The sequence below is a fragment of the Plectropomus leopardus genome, chromosome 13 (genome assembly GCF_026936395.1).
Source record: "Plectropomus leopardus strain MGB_pleo_1.0 chromosome 13, ASM2693639v1, whole genome shotgun sequence".
Classification (NCBI taxonomy): domain Eukaryota; kingdom Metazoa; phylum Chordata; class Actinopteri; order Perciformes; family Serranidae; genus Plectropomus; species Plectropomus leopardus.
The window spans coordinates 6,763,708-6,785,197 of NC_142188.1; the positions used below are offsets into that span (position 1 = coordinate 6,763,708).

The following is a 21,490-nucleotide window of genomic DNA, read 5'->3' on the forward strand; positions in this document are numbered from 1 at the left end:
TGTCCTTCTGTGTTGGTTATCAGGGGCATTTGTGCGTAGAGCCCGTGTTGCGTAGAAAGATGATTAGTTTTACTTAAAATTTTCAATTTAAAGACATCACAGTCTGAAATTTATATATATATATATATATAAATTTAATATCACTTACGTTTTGTGCAAATCTGTAAAGGAAACCCACTTAGTGTTGTCATCTTTCTTCTTAAAATGAAGCCGTGCTTTTGGTTGGTTCCTCCCCTTCTCCATGACTTGTTTTTGCCAGTTTCCAGCAGCGTACAGGCGTGAGTTTGACATGTTTCCATTAGGAAACATGTATTTTATAGTCACAGTTTCAGTTTGTGCAATTTACGGGTTAATGGAAACCCGTCTACTGGCATATTAAAAAACTAAATGTATCATGAAATTGTCCTCCATCTAATGTGAAATGTTTCTTGTATTTTATTTGGATGTGTATTAAAGAGTTTTAGCTCCCCGATATAAACAGTAAACGTGACTCAATGTAGACACGCGTGTCTCTTTAAGACTCAGGTAGTATCCGGAGGTCGAAGTTCAGCTCTGGAGAGTGAAGGGAGGAGGAGGCTGAGCAGCTGTCACATCCTGCGCCACTCGTCCTCCCTTCATCCCTCCATCACCTCCTTTCTTTCTCTGCTTTGATATCTCTCACCTGCTTGCCCTTACTCCCTCCGTCTCCCTCCCTCCTCCAGTCGCTCCCACATTCACCATTTTCCCGTCTGTCCATCCCTCATCTCTCCCTTCTACCCTCTTCTCCTTCATCCTACCTCTCCTCTGACCTCCCTGCCTTTCTCTCTTTCCTCTCCTCCTTTCCTTCCCCTCCCTCCCTTCGCCTCCCCTCCCTCCTTTCAGAAAATGCGGCTGGTGGTTGGCTGGTGGCTGCTGGCTGGCTAGCGGTGGGGGATATAGCTTTATAATCCCCCCTCGTCTTCCAGCCCGCCTCGCCACAATGTCACAGGAGCTTAATATTTGCCATTATTATTTGCTTGTTTTATTTGACTTCGAGGCAGCACAATGACCTGTCAGCGCCGGCTTTATCCCCCCTCCGAGTGTCGTCCGTTTCAAAGTTGACTACAGTAATCCACGAGCCCCCGATTCCGCTAAATCCTGAAGCTTTCTTTCATTCGCTCGTTCTTTTTTTCCTCTCTCTCACTCCCCCTCCCCGCTCCACCCTCCTAAATGAAATTACATACATCTGCTGGCTCAGAGTATCACAAATGTCCACACACTCACCGGTGTCCGCGCACACATCCACGCGCCTGCCTTTTGTCGTCAATGACGCAGCGGCCCGATGCTCCCTCGCCTCTGCCATGAGCGCTGGCGTGTGTGTTTGGCTGGTTTTCTCCTGAGCAGCTCCATCAATCATTTATGCACAGATTGTGATCACATTCAGACGCCCATAAAGCACCAAACCTGTTGTTTTTAAGTTTATAGTCTTGTAAGAAAAGCATGAGTAAAATGAGCTTAAAACCCCTCTTCACTAATGTGCAAAAGCCACATGTTAGAGATAATAAATCAAAGAAATGTTCTCGTGAACTCTTTATATATAGAGAAGAATGAATGTTGCATGTTTTTCTTAATACAGCTCACCAGTGCCTCTCTTATTATTCAGACGGCCCCCAATTAATAAATAAGTGGTATGAAACGTCCTCTTAGTGTTAATTCTGTTATGATGGCTGTCGTAGCTTTGCAGCTATTAAACCTTCCTCTTGAGAAAGCGAGAGAAAAAAAACGGCGAGAGATAATAACATAAGCCTTAAGACGATCTTTCATCTCGCGTCCTCTGTTTTCATCCATTTCTTCTCTTCACAGACGCACTGAGTGTCAGATTAATGCTGCTGTCGCTGTTTAAATGGCCTCCAGTGCCACGAAGCTTATATCCCAATTCTAGACATAAACAGCGCTAAGTGAGCTGACCACAGCACAGTTTATTTACACGGAGAGAAAGAACGAAAAACTAAATACCAAAACAAAAGCAAACAATTTGAATTTGATGGTATTTGTAACGATCTGCATGTCAGCTTTAACACACAAACTGAACCCAAAACTCAGTTTGTGTCTGTATGTAGTAACAGGTGTTTACTCTGCTGTGCATCCTAAAAATTACTGAAATATTGCACTAATGTGGAAAGATGCCTCCATTAATCATGTCAAATATATAGTTTTATCTTCTGTAATTGGTCTTGGAGAATTTTAATACATTTAATGGCCTGATCCTGTCACTTAAACTACAAAATTCAATGTAAATTCATATATTTCATGAAGGATTTCATCTTAATAACAAGATCATTTTTCTGTACTTACTACTACTTTTTTATCTATCTGTTATTTCATCTTATTTTGTTGGTTTTACTCATGTATTATCATCTTTTATAGATCTATATGTCTTATTTTCTTTATTTTAAATCATATGTATTGTCCTCATTTAATGTCTACCTTTAATATTATTATTTTTATTTAATTTTGTTTTTAATTTGATCAGTCTTGACTCACATGTCCTTGTATCATTTATTGATTTATGCTTAATCGTAATAATTATTTTAGGGAGTTTTTTTATAGTCAGTTTCTGGCTTTGTTTTGTGCCTGCAACTTGTTCTTCGCACATCGTGCCTCCACCTGATGTTTCATATACATAAAGTTTTGCTCGCTTGCTCTGTATTAAAAGACATCAAGATGCAGAACAGCTGGAAAATAACTCTTTAATGACCAGTGTGCTAATCACTGAATCCCTTTATAAATCATCATGATGATCTGGTTTTAGTACAGTGACACAGCAGATAAATGCCAAACACTCAGCTCCTCTTCCAGTCTTTACTCCGGGTCAAACATGCCCGATGGAGGCCGTTCTAGTGGCTAACATTTGAAGCTCTCCGTTCAGTGAGCTTTGTCCGTATCAGTTGTGCGCATCCCATTGTACCCTGTAAGTAAGTTACAGCACAGAGCTTTAGCCCCAGGCGTGGGCGAAGCTTACATTAGCCATGCATCTGAGCCTTGCTAGCTCTCCCATGTGTTGAGCAGGTATTACACTAAGCGTCACAGAGTACCAGACACACATTTTATTTTTTCCTTTTTATGGCCCGCTGAGTGATTGGTGGGATATGTATTGCCCTACAGTGAGAGGCTCCACTCTGTAAAGGCGCTCGACGGTAATCGCCGAGTTAATCCCGCCCCGGTTGAAGCCGTATTGACGTTGTGAAGACATGGTGTGAAGTATGTGAATGTTTACACAAGGAACATAAGCGAGAGCAGTGTATTTACACACACACATACACACACTCACACACACATAAACATCTGGTGGACAAACTGACTCTGCAGTGGCGAAAAGACTTAGCTGAGTGGTTTATCTAGAGCATCTCTTTCATGCTCTGTATACACTGAGCCCTAATTTTGTTATTTTAAGACACAAGCAAAGATAGAAAATGACTTTTAATCTATCAGACTCAATTTATTGTTCTCTATTTGTCTTTTAACACCTGACTTTTTGTCTTTAAAAAGGTGCAAAGAAACAACTGAGGGATAAATACTAACAGCTTATTGAAATGGTGCTGTATCATGTATGTAACTGTGCTTGTTTTTCGGTTTGTGTGCATTTTCCAGGCAACAACAAGGAGGAGGAGGAGGCCATGATGCAGGAGTGGTTCATGTTGGTCAACAAGAAGAACGCACTCATCAGACGCCAGAACCAGCTCTCTCTGCTGTATGTATCTCACTGTACTGCTGACTGTGTTACTGTCTGTCCACAAATTAACACTAAACCCACAATGCACTGTTTTCAAACCATAAGCACCAGTTCGTTTTCTTTCATTTCCTTTCGTGCACTGAGATCAGGGTTCCTACGCATTACGGGAAAAAAACGATTTTAGTAATTTCCAGTTCTGAATGAGTATCTTCTCTGCATAAGTAAACCTAAATAACCAAATATTAAGTTTGGCTGAACATTTGTGAGTTGCCCAGGGATGTAGTTATCAGAAAAGTAAACAGACTTTACTATCTTTACTGTATAAGTAAACCTTCATTTCTGCATTTGTCTTTGTTTCCATGGAAACAGTAAATAAACAAGGCAGCAGAGACTGTTAAAATTAGAAGCTTCTTTCTAGAGATGTAAGATGGTGCCGCCACGTCATCGGTATCAGATAAAGGCCTTTGAAATTAAATATTGACATCAGCCTGAAACTTTTCTGCAGATACAACAAGAATAAGATGATTCTTTAATTATGCACCTTTAGTTAGCTGAAATAGGTCAAATTTGCCCCGTTTGTGGTTATTGTCAGGACTGTCAGAGACAACATCACCAATCCTGTTATAGTAGGATGAATTTTAATTTTTATGTCAATGGAAACAAATGTCAGCTGTTAGTTTACTTCCTTTTGGGGCAGAGATGAAGGTGTCTTGGTTTGGTGTTTATTGATTTTTACAAGCTACAGTATCGGGCTACAATCATGTGACAGGTATATATACTCAGAATGTAATTTGCATGTTAATAGTTAGATTTTAAAGCCATTTATTTGCATAATAAACGTCTGGCTATCTGCACTCAGATAATCAGATAAGGTCTAAAACAATCCGCAGAGAAGTTTTGAAATTTGAGTCTGGAAAAGTTTGGAATTTTGAATAAATGTGCGGAAACCCTGTTAGAAATACTAAAAACCTGGAAAGATCCCTCTCATATTCAAGTACTGGATCAAACTCGTCGAAGCCACATGGGGCGGGAGCGTACTCCCCACTCCATTCACCCCCTCTGTCTATCCGCTCATTGATTTACATGTGGACGGGATATGAAATCAATAGAAATGTAGCGATCATCACTCTATCGCTAGTCTCTTTGTATGTGGTCAGCTGCGACAGGTGGAGACGCACACACACGCTGCCCTTTTTTTTTTCTCCATTTGCGGCTGTTGGGATTTCAAAGTGTGCGAGTGGAGGAGAGATTGAAGTATTCATAATCACATTACATCGTGGGAAAGGGGAGGCTTTTAAAGTGGCCAATTGACAGAAGGGCTGATTATTAGCCCTTTCTGTTCTCTCTTTGTGGAGGCGAAGAAGAAAAGACGCCTGTGAAGGACGAATTCTATTAGGGACCGAATAAGCTCATTTTTTAATATGACTGAAAGAGGAAAGAATTTAATTTGTGCTGCATACACACACACACATGTAGACCACACACACACACTCATGGCATGTCCATAGAATCACATTTATGTCGTTGTCTTTTTCATTTCTCGTTTATGCATTGTCACCACCTTTCTGCTCTTTTTGTTTCCCCTTTTCCCTCAAACACACACCGAGCACGTTCCTCACATCCACCCAGGGCTGTGTGAGCGCAGTATGTGTATCAGTTATGTGCAGTAGATTAATGCGAAGCCGGAGAAGGTCCAGGCGAGTAGCTGAATCGATGTTTATTGCAGGTTTCTTTAAGTGCTTAATGATTTAGTCATTAACATATTGATGAACTTTGTTGTCTGTGTGTGTTTTTTTCCTCTCTTCTCTCTCTCTCTGTCTAACTTGCCACAGGGAGAAAGAGCACGATCTGGAGAGACGCTTCGAACTGCTGAACAGAGAGCTGAGAGCCATGCTGGCCATCGAGGGTACGACACACACACACACACACACACACACACGTCTATGGATTTAATATGGTGTCTGCAGGTATCAGACAGCAGAAATGTGTCATCTCTCCTCTCTGTTTCACGAAAAAAATCTTACTTGTGTGTTTAAATTTCTGAACTTTGTGTCATTAGACGCATTTTGACGCCAAATAATTGCACATACTGATTTCACAACAGTTTGAGTCACTTTTCATGTTGAAGTTGGAACATCTCCTAATGTTTCTTTAGCTGACCAAATGTCCTCCAGAGAAGACAAACAGCAACAGTTGAAGTTTATTTTACATTTCGCGTTCATGAAGGGAAGCTGTTTATGGTCAAAATCGAAGGTGAAGCTACTGTTGATCCATGTTTCTCCTCCTGTATTGTTTTCATGAGCCTTTCTTTTCCGGCTGTCGGCCAGCCTTCATCAAGAGCCCGAAGCAGGATGATTTGAATTCTGCGTCGCCTCCTTGATGAGGATTAAGATGCGAGCTTGCGAGGGATTTCACTCCCTGATACTTGATCAATGCTATCTTTTTCCTAGCTAGACCCCGACTAGCCGATGTCTGATTTGAAATCCAGCCGCGGCCACATTGAGAGACGGCTTGAAAAAAAAAGCAGATGCAGTTATAGTATTGAAAGCTTGTTAACTATACCGCAGCCAGAGAAGCAGCCATTGTGTCGTATCAAAGTTGTCAGGGGGCCAGGGAAGTTTAATCCCCTTCGACTGCGTCCTCTTTGGCAAAATGAACCTTTTGCCAATCAATGCTAATTGATTTTGCCATTCGACATTGACCACCACCACCCCCTTCCCCCAACGCCCCCCTCATTCTCCTCACAGCCTTCGGACACCCATTGTAATTTCACCGGGCACCTGATAAGCTACCTGGTCCATAATAAATCAATTGTAATTAGCAAGAAAGGAGGCTGAGGGGAGCAGACATGCGTAGCCAAGCAGGAGCTGCAGACGGCGCCACGCTGCCTGCGTCCACGTTCCTCTGTCTTTGCATGGCCATTTTATTTATTTATTTATATTTATCGAGCTGCAGCGTGTCCGCAGCTCGAGTCAAATGGGAGGATTTCAGTAGTTCTGGTTCATGTGCCAGTGTGTGTTCGCAGCACAGAGTTTCCGCTGTGTGTCCTTTTGTCTCTTCGTTGTGTGTGTTTGTGTCGGGAAGTTTCCTGTTGCCTCTGTGAGTGCATATTTCTGTATATATCAAATGTGTTCTGTGTGTGTGTGTGTGTGTGTGTGTGTGTGTGTGTGTGCGTGTGTGCGTGTGTGTGTGTGTGGAGGTGAGAGAGCAGAGATAGTGTGTGAGGTGAGGTGGAGAGGTGGTGTGTGTCGTGTCACCGCGCTCCTCTCTGCCTTCATGTGGACTTGTTGGATTTGCAGCTGACTAACTTATCAGCCGGCCTTATTTTCCTCCCTAAGGGAAGCACTTAACATTCACAGGCTCTACCTTTCTGTAGCAGCCACAGATAGTTCTGAGCTGCTGGGGAGAGAGGTGTGTGTGTGTGTGTGTGTGTGTGTGTGTGTGTGTGTGTGTGTGTGTGTGTGTGTGTGTGTGTGTGTGTGTGTGTGTGTGTGTGTGTGTGTGTGTGTGTGTGTGTGACAGAGTGTGAGTGTGTGTGTGTGTGTGTGTGTGTGTGTGTGTATGAAGATCTCTTGGTCTGTTTGTCTGCATCTGTGTGTTTACATCTCACAGGTGTGTTTGTGTGTCCACCTGTGTGTCTGTCGTTTTATATGTATGTGTATGTTTGTGACCATGCGTGTGTGTGTGTGTGTGTGTGTGTGTGTGTGCCGCCCAGCTCCCCAGCTCTTATTTGGTGCTTGGGCAGGTCCATTGAGCGATGGTCGGGCGTGCGAGTAATTGCTGATTTGGTTGGCCGGTCGATGACAGAGAGAGAGAGAGAGAGAGATGCACTGTGAGTCAGAGCAGAGAGGAAAACACACACATCACAAAGATACACCTGACACACACACCTGCTGAGAAAAATATACACCTGCAATGATACACACACACCACTCTCCCTCTATCTCTTCCTCTCAGTCGCTCCACATAGTTACATGTTGGACTTCAGTCTTCATCATCAGCACACACAGTCTGTCCAGGTGGATGTGTGTTACAGCCGATGTGTGTTGCAGCCGATGTGTGTTGCAGCCGATGTGTGTTACAGCCGATGTGTGTTACAGCTAACTGACTGCGTGGTAACAGTTCTGTGTATGTTGATTAGTATAAAAACATTCAAATATTGAAAAACAGGTTATGTTAGGCAACGCATACATTAGATTACATTACAGTTAAGACAAGACTGACCAAGACAGGACAAACAAATCGAAACAAAAAACAACAACAACAAACTACCACAGCCAGTAGGTCTAGTCTTATTTGATATAGCAGCCGCTCCTGATTGGAACAGACTGGAAATGTAACCACCTCAAAGATGGATGAGTACTTGCTGTCGTCTTATGTTTGTACATTGAAATAGAAATGAGTTTTATATCGTGATAAACTGGAAATGACATAAAATATAACCAACAGCAGGAAGGTTACCATTAGCAATTGTCAGAAACCGAAACTTCCAGCTCTCTGACATTCTCCCTCCAACCAGCTGCCACCTTATTTTAGTTTTTGTCATGAAATCAGGAGGTATCATAAAGATGATTCAGCACTTCAGCTTCACCAATCAGCCGTTCTTCCTCCCTTTCTGCACTTTCAAAGTGAGCGACAGGAATAAAATTAATAGAAACAGAGCAACCGACCAAAGTTCAGGTCCAAACAGCGAACCATGTCGCCAGCAGCTAGGCTGGACACCTCTTTCGTAGGCTTCAAATCTAAAATTTTGTCATATTGACCTACTTTTAGCTTCCTTGAGAGGCTGACTTTGCCACATCTTGTCACCTAAAAAGCACATTAACTTTCTAGTAGACAAAAACAACTCGTCCAACTTTCCACCTCTGCTGAAATCTCTCTTTCATGTTGCCGTCTTCGGCTCACAGCCTGTCAGATGCTTGTGGCTCTGTATTAAATATAATCTTAAGACTCTGTTAATCAATTTGTCATTTTGCTTATTACTACAATACAACTTGGGTTTAGTGTTTTGGTGCCATCAGAACTGGTTGCTGATTTAGTTTTTAATCAACCAGAGCAAATTGCAAATGCCAGTTCAGCCAGTTTGCATAAAATCAAGCCGATTTAAGCAAACTGGACAATTAACCCAACTCCACCACTAACGTAACGATAAATCTTAAGAATAGCCTTTTTATTACTGTAAATATTTCAGATTTTAGAGATAGAAGCAGGAGATATGAAGTAAACCGCCAGCTGGGTTTGACTTCTTGACTCAGTCTGTGTTTGCTGCTGCAGACCGGAACAGAGCGAGAGAAAAAAGTTTGACTCATGACGTTTTATTCTACATTTGTATTGCTGACTTGAGCTGCATGACACTCAGACACATGAGAGGGAGGATGAGAGGATGAGGGGAAGAAAGACGAAAGCGCTTTGAGGTGGAAAGAGGAGTCAGGAGGAGAGGGTTCCTCTGAAATCAACTCTGAAGCTGATATTCTGCGAAAGAACAAATTCTTCAAAACTTTTCTTAGATTTTTTTATGACTTAGAAGATCTTAACAGTCATTTTTGCTGTCGTGATGAAACACAAATTTCAAACGCGTATAAAAGCCGCAGACGGGGAAAGGAAATGTAGAGGGGAATACTTCAGAGGTGGAGATGCAGCAGAGAGGAAGCTTAATCTTAAATTTATTGCTGTTTAACATTTCATGATTACTAAATGGAAATAATAATCTTTATAATTTGGGAAATTATTTTCCTGCAGTTTTGAGCAGTCAGCATCAGCTGAAACTGAGAAGAAAAGGAGATTTAATATAACGAACAGGTACCTTCTCAATTATCAAAGACGTCCAAACTTTATTTGTGGGCCTGATTAGATAATGTGAAAATATCTGAATCCAGCTGTTTCTCACATCATACCGGTTACTAAAACAAGAATAACATACAAATGAGACAAATGCAAATGTTTTATCTTTTAGTGAAAAAGTGTTTTTCCACGATTCTTGAACGTGGCGGCCTTCGATGATGACTTTACGTGTTTACGTCTGTTTATGAATAATAGTGATAGTCCTGTCATCGTGGGTGAATGGAAAAAATACAGTGATCTTTCTTAATTAACCAATATCTGTGTATATTTTAAACATCAAGCCGGGGGCCATTTAAAATCAGTCCAAGGGCCACGTTTGGCCCCCAAAGCTGGACTTTGTACATCCCTGCACTAATAGACAGAGTTCCCACGAATCCATGAAAAGTCTGAAAAGCCATTACATTCATAAGGACTTAATTGGTATTAAATGACTAAAATAAGTCTTTCAGAGCTCTGAAAAAATGCTATGAGAAATGAGAAACAGAAAATTAACAAGAAAACCCACCAATAAACGGCAGCTCTGTTCTACCCTCATTTCCACCACAAGACAAAAAATATATATTTTATGTAAGAATGAACATCTGAGTAAAATAGTTCCATAAGCTCAAATAATTGATTTTGGTTCATGTTTTGTTTTTTCATTATTGTAAAATTGGTCAAGTGGCATTTCAAAGTGTGAATAGTCTAAAATCTAACTTACCTTAAGATGAAGCAACCCTGACTAGAGAACAGATATTGATGGAAATTAGTAAAGTGCAGCATGTTACACTAATTAACACCAGAGAGCGGCGATGACTCTGAGTGGTTTTGTTTCTTTACAGCCTCCGAGCGTCACAGTCGGGATAAAAGAGGCAAGAAGTGGATGTTTCTCAAACATCATGATGCTTTAAAAAGTTTCCTGAGTTTGATTAAACGTGCAGCTGTTGCAGAATAAAACAGTTGGGGACGTTCGGAGACCGGCGGGCTGGCGTTGATGTTGTTTACGAGCATGCTCAGTGATAACCACCTCCCTTGTAAACTTGTTGGTGTGATGCCAGGCGGGAAAATGCCATCTGTATGCCACACTCTCATCTCCCTGCCACAAAATTGATCCACTATGCCCTCTTTATCTGCTTACCGATTCACACCTATGTATGCACACACACAAAACTGTGTCTTGGCTCCCTTCGAAGGGCCTGCGTGTGTGTGTGTGTGTGTGTGTGTGTGTGTGTGTGTGTGTGTGTGTGTGTGCGAGCGCGTGTTTTAAAGTGGACGCCCTCTCGCCATCTAAAAGGGATTTATGCATAGCCGGGTCCCAGAGTTTTTCCTGTTACGGTTTGATATGATAAGCTTTTTTATATGTTTAAAATCAATATGTAATCCTATGCAGGAGCTTATCCCTCTCCACACCCCCGACACACACACACACAAACACACACACACACACTTCGCATTTGTAAATCTATTTGGGCTTTGTAACACATCGGGGCGGCGCGCTACAGACCCTGATTGATTAGGTGCACTGTGGAATCCTATCACATGGGCGACTTTTGATGATGTCGCCAACTCTTTCAGGGTTGCTAGTTGACTGGAACCGCCGATAACAAGTATCTTCGTTCCACGAGTTGTCGGACTTGAGTTTTTGGGGGATACTTAGGGAAATAACATCTTTTCTTTTCTTGTTATTTATTTGCAGTGTTTGTGCTGCTTCGCTCAGGTGACACAAAAACCTGAAGATAAAGTACTTTAAATGTTGGTATTCCCGTCAGTCCCGCAGAGGATGTGACTTTAAGTATTTTCCAAGCGCCTCCTGTGGTGTGGCTAACATGATATTATATGCTGGTTATTGTCACATATGGTGAAACAGACGTGCTTTTTGTTTTAGATTCATGCTTCAGTTTCTGGTTAGAAGGGGGGTTTGCTGCTCGCTCATGAACAAACTTGTTTCAGTTTTTAAAAGCTGTTTCGTAAAAGTTTTCATTTGTGAGTCAAGATAACCACGATAATTAAATCAACAGGAGAATATATGAAGTTTGAAGTTGCTGACTGAAAACTTCGCTGTCCTGCAGTTAAACAGTAAAGTTGGCGATATTCTATAGTTTTATTAACGTCAACAAATCCTATGAAAATGCCAAAATGAGTCAAGCCCATCTGCTCCTACTGAGGACATAAATCTTTATAATCGGGTCACTGATATTTCCTAAAAAGCTGAGTCACGCATGCGTTTCAGCTACAAAGCCGTCATCAGCGTTTGTAGCTGAAACACGTCAGTTTCTGTTAATTTTGCCCACATTTAATAAGTGAATTCATCTGTGAGTGCCGTGCACACAGGTAATCTGTGAGTTTTTTCATCATACATTGTATTTTTCTTGTCTTGGGCAGTATCTATTTCTTCATACCTTTCTGAAATTTCACCCGGTTATATGGTATATCGCGGGTTTTGTATGTAGCGCTTGTCGTGGTGGTGGAGGGGATGCTGGATGGTGTGACACCTGGTCGAGATGCTTGACAGGCTACAGACTGCCGTTAGAGACCAAATAAACTGCAAAATCAGTTGTGTTGTAGCGAGTAGTTACTGTGTTCCCATCAGCTTTTTAGGCTCCAGACGTGGATGTTTTGTGGCAACATGTCAGCGCAAATAGTCCAACAAAAAGCAGTTATTGTATTCTGGGCCATTGTTGCTTTTCCTGCTAAGATTTTGCCCCTGAAAATAAGTATTTAAAGCCAAAACATGATGTTTTTCTAACCTTAAAGTTATATCGTACCTAAACCTAACCACACGTCAACCACAGCATTGTTGCAACATAAAGTTTCAACGCATCTGCTTCATAATAATGTACAAATGTAACGTGGCTTGCAGTAATTTCCATTTGTAGCAAATTTTACTCCAACAGGAGCAAACGTGTATTTTTCGGGGTCCATTTTCAATTGCAGATTTATACACATTTGGAACACAAACGGGTATTTCAGCTGCAGGGCGATGACCGAAAAGTGCCCATGTTTATGTAATGATGGAACATCCAGTGCTACAGTGTGACCCATTGTTGTGTTTTTAGTCTTTTTTTGATGATGGTGGCGCAGAGGAAGATGATACATGTCAGTAGGATCAACTAAAGAAAAACATTATCAGTCTTCATTAGATCAGTGCTGGATTAAACTGAAAAAAGGATTTGTTCTTAACATTTTCAACCCTTTTGCCTTTAACCAGGAATGGGACCACTAGTGTTCAGAATTTGCATGTGATGTAACAGAGACTCAAATCTCCTGGCTGCTTGTTGAGATAGTTTGTATTTATCAGCCTGTCGACTTTCTTCTCATCTGGTGACACTTTTTGTCTCTTGACTCCACTTGGACTTCGGCCAAAACCAGCTTTTGGAGGCTTTTACACTCTAACAAGAGGTGGAGAGAGCAGAGCAGAGGAGACGTGAAGAAGAGGAATGAAGGGGGAATAAGTTTGTATTGTAAAAGTCCAAAAAGTCTGCAGAACGTTTTCTCTCAACACACGAATTTGCAAATCCTTTTGAAGTGACATTGTTGTGTGTGTGAGACAGGAAACGAGAGAGAGAGACGGATAGATGGATGCACGTCAGACGGCCTCTCCTCGCTTTGAGAGAACGGGGCTTTGGACCAGTTTGCTCTCTTGAATAAATTTAGCGTCGAAGAGAGACCGGGCGGAGGAGGGGTTCATGGGGATTTGAACCAGCGCATTCTTGTGTGCCTTGTGCAGACTCACATGGTTACCGTTGGCGTGCACGGCGAGGGTTATCTGAATACGCACCCACCATGTGAGTTGTACACTCTCCTCCAAGTCTCTAACCTCTCTCTCTCTCTCTCTGACTCTCTCTCTCTCGGGGGGCGTGGTCTAACGTGCAGGGGGGGCTTCTGAGTGGCTGCAGGGTGTTTTGTTTGTTCCTGGGTGTCTGGTTACCCAGCCTGCCCTGCTCTGGTGTTGCCTGGTCACGTCTCTCATCGGCTCTCTTTATTGTTTACCTTCCTAATGAGGGGGCGGGACTCTGCGACATGTGATTGACAGCACTGTGCTCGCCCCCCTCCCCCTCCCAGTTACCCCACCCCACCCCTCCACCAGGACTTTGCCTTTTTGGCTGAGATGTGCTCTGAAGGATAAGGAGGGCAGGATCAAGAGGGAATTTTTTTTTTTACATACCTCTCTGTGTTTTTGTGGGAAGTTTTTTTTTTCGTCCTGAACCCTCCTCTTGTGGGCCGTCCTTGTCGAGAGAGAGAGGATTGTGGGAGAGTGTGGAGTTATGGCGGATATGGATACACACAGATTCCTGTCTCACAATTATCTAAATATGATGACTCACATGATGACTCATCTGTTTCCACACTCGACACAAATTATCTTCATCCTGAAGCAGGGATTCTCAACTTTCTTGGGGGCCACTTTTGCAAAATGACAGGATGGCCGGGATTTTAGGACATTTCTAGCATTTTAAAACATTACTAGGATTTTAGGATGTTTCCTGTTTTTTAAGAACATTTCTTGAATTTTAGGGCGTTTTGAGGATTTTAGGACATTTCTAGAACTTAAGAACATTTCTAGAACTGCAGGACGTTTCTTAGATTTTATGACGTTTCTGGGGTTTTAGGATGTTTCAAGGATTTTAGGACATTTGGGACTTAGCAAAGACTTCTGTCGGGGGTGCAGGGGATCCTCCTTTGGCAGTTTTTTGATAAACAGGCTCTTGTTTTATGCACTCTGGCACCTTATGTATACTAAAAGTACAGAAACAGTTCCCAGCATTAATCACTTTATTTTCATTGTGAATTAGAAAATGTTTTGGGGGGCCACAAGGCACCGTATTGGGGACCATAAGTTGAGTATCACTGCCCTAAACTAACCTTTTTTTTTTTCTCCAAAAAAAAAAGCCTCCTCAGATGCAGTTTGGACATATTTGGCGGTTATTGTATAATATTTGTCGACTCCTCCACAAAGCCTGAGGAGAGTAAATTTGCTTCCCTGAGAAATAAGAACGAGGGAGAGAAAGGAAGAGAGGAGCGCAGAGAGCCAAATATTGGGACTGTGTTCATTTCGCTCTGTGGTTGACTTCAAAGGGACGAGCGGGGCCAATGAAGAGAGCGCAGACCTTTCAGGACAAACACACTGGGCCCAGCGTGACACACACACACTCACACACACACAGCCTGACTGCCGCAATTTGACTCAATGATGGAGGGGGGAATATTTATTTTTAATAAAGCCACTCTTATTTTGGGAGTGACATTTTACAACATTCCTTTTATTCTCGAATCAATAGGCGGTTAAATATTGATAGAGGGGTGAAGTTGCCTACGCGCCACAGAAGTTGCACACGTCTCAGCTGTGTTTGAATTCGCTCTGGGATGGAGCAGGTTTTTTTATGAAACGATGGAGGGATTTTGGGGGGGACGCGTTCTCACACTGAGCAGAGGAGTAGCTTGAGATTTCCTTTAGCTGTTGGACAGCGCGGAAAATCTGCAGAGGTTTTATTTGTCAGTCTGAGACGTTTCTGTATCTGAACATCTTTCAGGCGGACCTAAAACGATGCTAGAATCGAATGTATGTGCAGCACAAGTTGTTCTTATTTGACATGATAATTAGAAGCTGGATTGTTTAAAGTGCACAAGTCTGAGTGGTTTTGATGGCGTTGTTTAAGCTGGTTTGGGGTGAGTTTTGGGGTGAGGGAGGGAGGAGGAGTGCCGCTCCGGTGAATGTGGAGCTAAGGGCGCCAGGCGGATATTTGAGCCCCAGGGGGAGTGAGTGCTCTCCTGTGGGAAGCCCCCCTCCCCTCCAGGGAGAGGCTGAGGGGATTTGGATCGGGGTCCCACCTGGACCCTGTGGGGCCCTGTGGGGCCCCTTCCTGCAAAGACCCTGGAGAACTGAGAGAGGAGAGTCAGGGGCTCACGTGTTTGTTTGTTTATTTAGCCGAGGAACAAACTGGCTTTGACTTTTAGATGCTTGTATTTATTTCAGTGTTTTTCTAAAAGATTTTGGACCATAAAGACAACTCCGGTTGTTTTTTGAATCTTGAACTACGAGGAAACAGAAACATAATTTTTCTCAAGCTTTATCCCAGACTATTTTACTAAACTTAACCTTAAAAATATAAACACAAAATGTAAATAGCTGTCGCTTTACAATGCAGCATGATGAAATTCTTTTCAAACATGAAGTGAAATCATCTGTTTTTTGATTTATGATTGAGGACTTCATACATTCCTGTGGGATTGAGATTCCTCGTTTATCTGTGTGTGCATCATCAGGCTGCAGATTAACATGATAAAATCCCTCAAGTGTGTTTGCTTTGGTCAACACACATCACTGTGCACACACACACAGCCTGACGGAGTGTGTTTACTCGTCATATCTACACACTCGTCCACTGGTGGAACTGGTCTCCGTCTCCACGCGGTCCAGCAGGTTGCTAAGAAGATGAACTTTTACCAAAGTGTCCACCTGTCCGTCATGCTGGAGCTCTGTGGTCCTCTAATGGGACTCAGTTAGCTGATGAAGAAACAGTGAAGCCTCGTCCAGAGTGTTAAAAACAGTTTCAGTAGAGGAGCTCAGGAGGGACATTTCTATTCCTGGAGGATGCAGGTAACTCTCTCTAGAAATGTTTTCACTCATCTTGAACTGTGAGGTTGTTTTTCAGTCACAAGTTCCAGACGGGACAGAAAAAATAACCTTTTCATCCATGTGACAAAGTGTCCCGAGGTGTTTAGTCCTCAGTGTCTCCTGATCTGAAGGAGTTTGCTCCTCTGGTGTCGTTGCAGACTGGCAGAAGACGGAGGCCCAGAAGAGACGAGAGCAGCTGCTGCTGGATGAGCTGGTCATACTGGTCAACAAGCGAGACGCGCTGGTCAGGGACCTGGACGCCCAGGAGAAACAGTAAGTTAACACACAGCACCAGACACTGAACAAGTCTGAAACGTAAAGATCCGACCCCTGATTGGTGCGTCGGTGCAGAGCGTCTGCTGCATATCTTTACATTTCCTGAAGTCCCCCAAAAACCATAGTGAAAACAGAGCACGGCATGTTGCGTTCTCGCCGGCCTGCGGCCGTCCTGCATGCGCAGCAGCAGCAGCACCTGCATGGGCGGGATCCCTTCCAGATTGGCGCCACCGCCCGCCAACAGGGTGCCAGGCGGGTGAAAGGTCGGAGCTCGGCCCCTGGCGCTAGGCCACTCCACAGGCGGCACAGCAACGGTTGCCGCAGCACCGACTGTGTTACCTGTGTGCATCTGTGTGTGTGTACCTCCTCACCTCCACCTCCTCCTCCTCCTCCCCGCTTCCCCTGACGCTTCTGACCTTTTGACCTCTGCCCTCCGCAGGGCCGAGGAGGAGGACGAGCACCTGGAGAGGACGCTGGAGCAGAACAAAGGAAAGATGGCCAAGAAAGAGGAGAAGTGTGTGCTCCAATGATTGTCATTTCAGAAAAACACAACCAACAAATGTAGCCGATGAGAGAAATGTATCATTATTATTATAATTATTATAATTATTATAATTATTATTATTATTATTATTATTATTATTATTATTATTATTATTATTATTATTTGATAGTGGCTTTCCTAGACATTTCTATCAGTAATTGGATGTGGTTGTTGTTTTGGTCAAATTAACCGCAGAGACGGGGCCGAATTCAGCGGCCCTGCGATGCCTTTGCACCAACTTTATACTGACTCAAACTGTCCCGATTATATACAATATTTTTTATTTGAAGTCTCATTTTCTTTGAACGGTACTTGTATGTAATATAAATATGTAAGAGACGAGAGCAGTGCGAACCCTGTGTGATACTTGCATGTCGTGATGCAGCACAGCCCTCTCTGTCTGAATGTGGAGACCAGTCGGTTTGAGGTACAGCACAACTGGGTTTAATGGGGGGATTTTTTTTCTCATCATGTTGAGAAGATTTTAGTTCAACTTTTAAAAGGAAAAAAAAGAGTCATTATAATATCAGTCTTGCCAGGCTGCTTCATTACTTGACTGTGTGTCTTTTAATTATTTCATTTTAGAGTTTTTACTTGTAAAATATCTTAAAAGGGGGGAGGGGGGGTACATTCATAAATCTTGCATAAAACTTTCCTATTGCTTTTTTTTAATTGTCTTGGCTTGAAAGCAGTTTACCAAAAGAACGATCATGCTTAAAAAAATCTCATGTTGTATATTTTCATCACTGCTCTGACCAATAGCTTCCAAAATCCTCTGATTTTTTTTTTTTGTCAGGATTCATGCAGTCAAAAACAAAAAATATATATATTATTTATTTGTCCTTTTAAGCTGCTTGTAAGAGAACCTACCATCACGTTTCATGTGCGTTTTTTTTCCTCAACAACTTTTTGGTTTCTATTTATTGTATTCAGAAGAAGAGAAATATGCTTCCACGTGCATCACTTAGAGCTCCACATCTGGTGCAGTTGTCCTTTTACGTGTTGAACATTTATCTGTTTATTTATTCCAGTGTCATAACCCAAGTCTTCAATAATAAAGTCCTTATGATTTCATACTCCACAGAGGCAGCGTGTTGCGTATTTGGTATTTAATTTGCACGCATGTGGACGACATTTTCTAATTGTTTTAGTATTTTAACCTTAAATTTTAATTCAATCCATGGCGTTGAAGTTTTTTTTTAATTACTTATATAATTGCACACACTTCTAAAACTTAAATCCCAATACTTTCAATCAATGTACCACCAATCCCACATGATCCAGACCTGATTTCTCTCTTTCTTTCTTTTCACTAAAACTTATTGAAATGCATGCACGCCTTTGGCTGCAGCGCTGCACATAAGTGGCCCATATCACTGCATTCACCAGCGAGCGCTGCGTTTAGCAGCGCTTATTATTCGGCGCTCTGTTCAATTCCCCTGCGACTTGTGCGTGTTTATAAATTAAAATTGGCGTTCGCGTTTTTTGTTTGAGGTCGTTGCTGAGCAGGTTCCTCCGAGGAAGATTAGAGAAATCACTTTGTACCGAGCAGATGTTTTTTTTTCTTCTTCCTCCCTCTCTCTCTTTCTCTCTGGGCCGCTTGTGAGCGCGCTGCAGACGGGGGGCAGAGCTGGAGAGGCTCGGTCACCCGGAGATGGAGAGGAAAATATGAAAACTGCTAAATATTAATTTTTAAATTTAGAAAAATTGTATTTCACCACTTTAAAATTCTCTTTTAAAAAAAAAAAACTTGCCCGAGTTTTATGAGCGCATTCTGGTGTCAAACTAAAAAAAAATTTTTTTTTAATGTCCGTGTGATAAAAGTGTGGTTGAACCCTCCACACCATCCCTGCAGGCAGCCTCCCATCCCCGATTAAAGCAGGAAAATAGGTTGTGACAGCAGACGTCCTCCCCGGCCTTTCTAATACTTTCAAATTAATTTGCTGATTCGTTTCTTCTCTGCTTGGGACCGACTGTACGTGCACATTACGCACTCTGCGTCCCCCGAGGCGCTTTGTTTTACTTTGTATTATAGCGCGTTTTATCACGGGGGTCTGTGATCTGCAGAGTAAAAAAAGCTAAGAGCCAAAACGGTGAAGGACGTTTTTGCTCGGTGCCGTCAGAGGGCTGCATGTGGAGTGTGTGTGTGTGAGAGAGAGAGAGAGAGAGAGAGAGTGTGTGTGTGCAGAAAACATTTAAAATTAATCACAATACTTGCAACTTCTGCGTGAATTTAAAAGTGCTGTTTAAATTGTTTAAATGTGCTTTATAAGCTGGTTGATTGTTGACATTTTCATGAGTGAAACTGAACTTTTGTTCTTGCATTTGACTAAAAGTTTCTTCCTCTTAATATAACTGTGAAGTTATTTCTCTCATTTTAAATCGTCAAAAATGACTTCGAGGTCTGATTAAAAACTGATTCCGGGTGATAAATCCAATATTTTAACATTTTTTGCAACATGTTTGTGGCATTTAGAAAGCATAAAATGACAGATAGAGTCCCGTCTTACCTGCGCAGCATCACCCGGGTGTCAGTAATGTTCCTGTTGAAGCAGAAGCAGTGAAAAACATTTGGAGTCAGTTTCCTATTTTTCAGAGAAATAGGAGCGACGCGCTGCGTAAAAGGCGGCGGCGGAGCCTCGGCGCTGCTGTGCTGCTGAGGATCCTTCAGCTGAATGGATTATCTCCTGAGCTTTGATGTCTCCTGGCCTCACCTCACAGGTGCTGAGCGCCGCTCGGCCTCTGCATTTACTTCCTTTTCCCTCCGCCGCCGTCCAAAAAACCGCACCTGAGGGAGCCCGGGTCTCTGCGTGCAGCGCCGGGGCTCCTACAGCACTGTGTTTTATGCATCATCGTTTTAATAAGCACCGACAACATCCCCGCAGATCCCCGCTTCCAATCCTGCCGGCTGAAGGGACAAAACTTTTCCCCCTCCTCTCCTCGCCGCCTAATCCCAGGCTTTACCAGCTCAGCATTAAGAAAATTCAACTGCAATTTGGGATTAGACAAAATACTCTTATTACAAAAGGTTGGTGCAACTTGATAACTTGATACTTGTTCAGGGGTTTATCTCGGGGTCTTACTCACATCGAGAGAGGAGAAAAAAACAAGAAATGTAGGGGAAATGTCAGAATAACCCGAGTCTTTTGTGTTGTGAGGGCCATATTTGTTGAATGGCCTTTTTGCATAATTTAACGTGTGTGTGTGTTTGTGTGTGTGTGCAGAGGAGAGGAGGGGTGGTGGTATTTCGGTCAGACCCTCCGCGGGCCCTCTGACTGCTCGGACTTCAGATGTGGTGGAAATAAAAAGGTGCGTAAAAGTGTTTGACCTCCAGTCAGCAGCCAGGAGACACAAACCAAAAATCAATTAACCCCCCCCCAAAAAAAAAAAATCTCCTCTCTGTGCTGCTCCCCTCACCTCATTCAGACGTTTGAATGCGTAAATCATGAACATTTAGGTGCGTGCATCACTACAGGCCTTACACATCACTTTGTTCCTTTTTTTGCTCGAGTGATGTCTAAGTTTCTCTGTCAAACTGCTCTCCTCGATGACTTTTAAGTCTTTTAAGGCCTCCACTTTGATACTCCTCCTCCTCACACACACGTAAAAATGTAATTTCCATCTCTGCAGCTTCTCTCTGAACATTAGCTCGGTTTCAGCTCAGGCCCTCATTTACAGAAGTTGATTTTTTTTTTTTTTTTTTTTGCAAGAGATCCACAAAAGGATAGCCGAGCTGAGCTGCATCCCCCCACGACCCTCACTGACACAAAAACAGACGAGAAAATACTGTTTGTTTTGTGTGTGATGGGTTAAAAACACATTTAAAAAAAAGCATCGACATTTAGGATTTGAGTCAGTGACCGCAGCTTTTTGGTGCTGATTTTTCTTCTGCGGATTCTTCTTTTTCCTCCGCAGTGAGTTTGAGGTCTATCCCTATTAAACTTTACGTCAACCATCCTCAAATGTAATTCTAAATGGGGATTAGACCTCATTAATATTCATGAGGACTGGTGTGTGTGTGTGTGTGTGTGTGTGTGTGTGTGTGTGTGTGTGTGTGTGTGTGTGTGTGTGTGTGTGTGTGTGTGTGTGTGTGTGTGTGGAGAGAGAGAGAGAGGAGGGGGTGTATCACAATAAAATCAAAATGGATATATTTAACTTCTTTTTTTAATTTTCTTTTTTTTTATTTCTCACGGTCACTTTTTTGCGTTAACACAGACGAGAAATAGCACAGAGAAATTAATAGTATAAAAAAAAATAAAATAAAAGCAGCTGAGGCTTCCCGGCTTTTTTGGGGGGGGGAATGTGTTTTGTGGTGTTGATAAACTAAAATGCGGCTTTCTGTCAAAACTGAACACCCCAACATTTTAAGCCTCAGAACAACCATTTTCTTTCTTTTGGAAACACTCGTATAATCATTATTGTTTCATTTAACAACCAATTTTCTCCTTTTTTGAGGAAATAAGACAACGCGCAATTCCAAGAAACAAGAAAATAGATAGATTTTTTTATGATTAAAAAAAGGTTTTAAGTTGAGAAAAAGTAT

At 42.4% G+C, this 21,490-nt stretch overlaps 1 protein-coding gene across 7 annotated transcripts in view; it reads left to right on the forward strand.

Annotated features, from left to right (window-relative positions):
• Positions 1-18,021, forward strand: part of ehbp1 (EH domain binding protein 1) — a 185,671-nt gene extending 167,650 nt beyond the window's left edge. For all 7 annotated transcript variants that reach the window (XM_088086125.1, XM_088086127.1, XM_088086128.1 and 4 more), the window contains 4 exons: positions 3,610-3,709; positions 5,524-5,597; positions 16,286-16,400; positions 16,843-18,021. In XM_088086125.1, coding sequence (XP_087942251.1) covers positions 3,610-3,709; positions 5,524-5,597; positions 16,286-16,400; positions 16,843-16,933 — 380 coding nt within the window. In that variant the 3' untranslated portion in view covers positions 16,934-18,021. The remainder of the gene's footprint in view (positions 1-3,609; positions 3,710-5,523; positions 5,598-16,285; positions 16,401-16,842) is intronic.
• The last annotated feature ends 3,469 nt before the right edge of the window (positions 18,022-21,490 follow it).